This window comes from Gorilla gorilla, chromosome Y (genome assembly GCF_029281585.2).
Source record: "Gorilla gorilla gorilla isolate KB3781 chromosome Y, NHGRI_mGorGor1-v2.1_pri, whole genome shotgun sequence".
NCBI classification, from domain to species: Eukaryota; Metazoa; Chordata; class Mammalia; order Primates; family Hominidae; genus Gorilla; species Gorilla gorilla.
Window position 1 is genome coordinate 18,479,298 of NC_073248.2, and position 4,949 is coordinate 18,484,246.

The 4,949-nt window shown below is 41.7% G+C and overlaps 1 protein-coding gene across 1 annotated transcript; it reads left to right on the top strand.

The window, feature by feature from the left end:
- Nucleotides 1-2,279: 2,279 nt before the first annotated feature.
- LOC129530299 (testis-specific chromodomain protein Y 1-like) lies at nucleotides 2,280-4,492 on the top strand. The gene has a single exon (NM_001435455.1). It carries the CDS (start codon nucleotides 2,604-2,606, stop codon nucleotides 4,227-4,229), a length of 1,626 nt encoding a protein of 541 aa, NP_001422384.1. The 5' UTR covers nucleotides 2,280-2,603; the 3' UTR covers nucleotides 4,230-4,492.
- Nucleotides 4,493-4,949: the final 457 nt, after the last annotated feature.

The following is a 4,949-nucleotide window of genomic DNA, read 5'->3' on the forward strand; positions in this document are numbered from 1 at the left end:
TTGCAGTGACGAAAGAGGACAGATTCACCCAGATGTTGCTATAAACCAGATGGACATAAAAAATGTACTGAATATAGAAATAATTAAAGAAATGGTTAGTGCTCTGAATAGGGCTGCTGTGGGTGGCAGCAAGCTTGTGCTGTTCAGTGCAGCTGGAAGTGTCTTTTGCTGTGGTCTCGATTTGGGGTACTTTCTGAAGTATTTAAGGAAGGACAGAAACAGAACAAGCCTTGAGATGGTGAACACCATCAAGAACTTTGTGAATACTTTCAATCAATTTTAAAAGCCTATTTTTGTATCAGTCAGTGGCCCATCCTTTGGAATAGGTGCATCCACACTGCCTCTTTGTGATTTCTTCTGAGCTAGTGAAAAGCCTTGGTTTCAAACCCCTTATATGACATCTGGACAGAGTCCAGATGGCTGTTGTGTTACTTTAGTTCCTACTTGAACTTTGCATCATCCAGCCTCCTTAATTATTGTGGCCATGAGACGTTACTTCATCCCTTGATTGATCCAAGGCCAAGGTCTCAGGCCAAGCTGTCACTTCAGCTCCTTCTTGGTCCAGGGCCAAGTTCCAAGGCTGAGCCTTGTAGCTTCTACAAATCATCACTTCAGCTCCAGACGAACCCAAGGCCAAGTTTCAGGGCCAAGCCGAATAACGTCTACTCCAAGAACACTAAGCACATTTCTTTACTTCTCTGCCCTTAGAAGCCATAATGCACAGCCTCATAGTAGGTAAACCACTCACATGCCACCCCCACTGTGAAGAGTTTTTTACTTTCACTTATAAAAGTTTTGATTCAGCCTTTTTGCACCCATCCTCCTTAATTTTCTTGGCCATGAGACAAGGAACTCTGTGTGATACCTCACAATTAGAGATTTCTAGATTGTAGTGCACTAATGAGACTGCAATGATTGAAGTCTGGGAATTGAGCTCTGGGATGCATCAGCCTTGCGAGACCAACTGACACACTCTCCCCACACTGTGATACACACCCTTGGGGTCAGTCAACCATATAGTGGTCACCAATGGGGTCTGAAAAGGGGCAAGGCAGATTTATACAGCCTAGAAACCTGAGGGACACCATCAAGCAGCCGTACATATGCATTTTGGAAGTTCCAAGGAAGAGACAAAAAATCATGGATACTATTTAACAACACAGTCATAAAGAATGCAACAATTTAAGACAGTAAGTAAGCACCCAAGGAGCTCAACAGACTCCAAGTAACAAAAACTCAAAGAAACAAACACAAACTTACCTGATAATTAAACTGTCTAAAATAAATACAAAGAGAATCTTGAGGATTTTCAAGGGAAGCAGGGGAAGTAGCTAGTCATGTAAAAGGGACCCTAAAAATAACCAGTGGATCGCTTATCTGAATAACCACTGAAAAGCAGTAGACTTCTTATCGGAAAACTAAAACGATAGAAAGCAGTAGCCTAATATATTCCAAGTGATGTCAGAAAAAACTGTCAAGCCTAAACATTATGATCCACCAAACTGTCCATCAAAGGTGAGGGACAAATTATGACATTCCCGTATAAAAACTGGCACCTTTTACAAGTAGACTACCCTTTAAGAAATGTCTTATGGAGTACTTCAGGGTAGAATGGACAGACACTCAAAAGCAGTATGAACAAACAAAGATTAAGGTAAAGATAAATACATGAACAAATATGTAAGATAAAAAATTTGGCCGGGCGCAGTGGCTCACACCTGTAATCCCAGCATTTTGGGAGGCTGAGGTGCGTGGATCACGAGGTCACGAGATCGAGACAATCCTGGCTAGCACGGTGAAACCCCATCTCTACTAGAAATACAAAAAATTCGCCGGGCCAGGCGGCAGGTGCCTGTAGTCTCAGCTACTCGGGAGGCTGAGACAGGAGAATGGCGCGAATTCGGGAGGCGGAGCTTGTAGTGAGCCAAGATTGCACCACTGCACTCCAGCCTGGTTGACAGGGCGAGACTCCATCTCAAAACAAAACAAAACAAAACGAAAAGAACAATCAACAATGTGCACCTCCACAGTTTGTTCTCCACATAACTTAAAGCACAAATATATTTAATAAAAAAATACCACTAATTTGTGTTTTTGTCATAAAATGAATAAAGGTATAATTTTGAGAACTCGGTAAGTGAAATAATGGAGGTACATTATACAGGAGTAAAGGTTTTTTATGTTACTGAAGGTAAGCTAGTGTAACTTTAAAAATGTTATAACATTAGAATGTTCCATATAATCGTCATAGCAACCACAATTAAACAAAGAAACACAAAAGAGTAACAGGCAGGAAGAAAGCTTTCTGTACTACACCAGAGGGTTGGGGCTGTGGATTTAGCTACTCTCACCTGAGGCTACTGGGCAAGCTGTCATGCACCGCCGCCCAAGCTGTCCCACCAGGCAGTAAGTGTGGAGAGGTTCAGGCACATGGCATAGCTGCTATTTCGCACAATTTTCACTACACCAGTGGTGACAAAATAGAAGAGGTTCATCCATACACAGAACCTGGTGAAGAGCTGGAGGCAGAAAGAAGTGTCTATGTGGAGACGCAACTGAAACAAAGGTGGCACAGCAACTGTTCCAATCCCGTGTCTTTCCTCATGGCTTCCCAGGAGTTTGAGGTTGAAACTATTGTTGACAAAAGACAGGATAAAAATGGGAATACACAGTATTTGGTTCGGTGGAAAGGTTATGACAAACAGGATGACACTTGGGAACCAGAGCAGCACCTCATGAACTGTGAAAAATGCGTACATGATTTTAATAGACGACAGACTGAAAAACAGAAAAAACTGACATGGACTACAACCAGTAGAATTTTTTCAAACAATGCCAGAAGAAGAACTTCCAGATCTACAAAAGCAAACTATTCTAAGAACTCCCCTAAAACGCTAGTGACTGATAAACACCACAGGTCCAAAAACCGCAAGTTATTTGCTGCCAGCAAGAACGTTAGGAGAAAGTCAGCTTCAACTCTCTCCGACACAAAGAATATGGAGATAATAAATTCAACTATCGAGACCCTTGCACCTGACAGCCCCTTTAACCACAAGAAAACTGTTAGTGGCTTTCAGAAACTTGAGAAACTGGACCCTATTGCAGCAGATCAGCAGGACACGGTGGTCTTCAAGGTGACAGAAGGGAAACTCCTCCGGGACCCTTTGTCACGTCCTGGTGCAGAACAGGCTGGAATACAGAACAAGACTCAGATACACCCACTAATGTCGCAGATGTCTGGCTCAGTTACTGCTTCCATGGCCACAGGTTCAGCTACCCGAAAAGGTATAGTGGTATTAATAGACCCATTAGCAGCCAATGGGACAACAGACATGCATACCTCAGTTCCAAGAGTGAAAGGTGGGCAAAGAAATATTACTGATGACAGCAGAGACCAGCCTTTTGTCAAGAAGATGCACTTCACCATAAGGCTAACAGAAAGTGCCAGCACATACAGAAACATTATAGTGAAGAAAGAGGATGGATTCACCCAGATAGTGCTGTCAACTAGATCGACAGAAAAAAATGCACTGAATACAGAAGTAATTAAAGAAATGGTTAATGCTTTGAATAGTGCTGCTGCAGATGACAGCAAGCTCGTGCTGTTCAGTGCAGCTGGAAGTGTCTTTTGCTGCGGTCTTGATTTTGGGTACTTTGTGAAACACTTAAGGAATGACAGAAACAGAGCAAGCCTTGAAATGGTGGACACCATCAAGAACTTTGTGAATACTTTTATTCAATTTAAAAAGCCTATTGTTGTATCAGTCAATGGCCCTGCCATTGGACTAGGTGCATCCATCCTGCCTCTTTGTGATCTCGTGTGGGCTAATGAAAAGGCTTGGTTCCAAACCCCTTATACGACCTTTGGACAGAGTCCAGATGGCTGTTCTTCTATTACATTCCCCAAAATGATGGGTAAAGCATCTGCCAATGAAATGTTAATTGCCGGGCGAAAGCTGACAGCACGGGAGGCATGCGCCAAAGGCCTGGTCTCTCAGGTATTTTTGACTGGAACTTTCACCCAAGAGGTTATGATTCAAATTAAGGAGCTTGCCTCATACAATCCAATTGTACTGGAAGAATGTAAGGCCCTTGTTCGCTGTAATATTAAGTTGGAGTTGGAACAGGCCAATGAGAGAGAGTGTGAGGTGCTGAGGAAGATCTGGAGCTCAGCCCAAGGGATAGAATCCATGTTAAAGTACGTTGAAAATAAAATTGATGAGTTTTGATTGTCAGTCTGTCTGCTCAGGACACAAGAACTAAGGGGCAACAAATGCACCATGAGTTGCAAGATGCCCTAATCCATCTTCATAGCCCAAAACAATTTCACCCATAGCTAAGGCTTGGAAACAGAACTGGAAATGTCCAAGCTATGTATTTAAATTATCACATCATTTTTAAGCACTGTAGCTTTACAAGGAGTAACAAAACAGCTTCTTTGCCCAAATGTGATTATTTTATGCACACCTAAGCCCAAATATAAAAACAGACTGTTGGGTACTAGACTCTTCTTGCAAGCTCTAATATGTATCTATGGCTACTACTATATATAAGACCAGAGTTGTGTTTTATTAGATGTTTATGACAGAGAATCCTGTAAGAATGTTGATTTTTTCTTATTTTTATATCCTAGAATACCTCTATTGGGATATAAAGCAGCCTTAGCTTCCCTCCCAGAAAGACACAGAACTATCAGAGATGGTGCCCTTGACTTTGCAGTGGCACAAACGCTTCAGAGACACACAATTATAAAAGACTTATCTTTTAGAATAAATACTTATGGCACAAAATCCACTGATGATCATTCTCCTAAACTGAACACATGACTAGAATTGGTGGTGAGATATCACTTGATTTTCTTTTCCTTTATAAATGTCTAGTTCTTACCCAGTTAACAAAAGAAAACTTTATGGCTCTGAAGTAAAACTTGTTACACCACATTAGTGAAT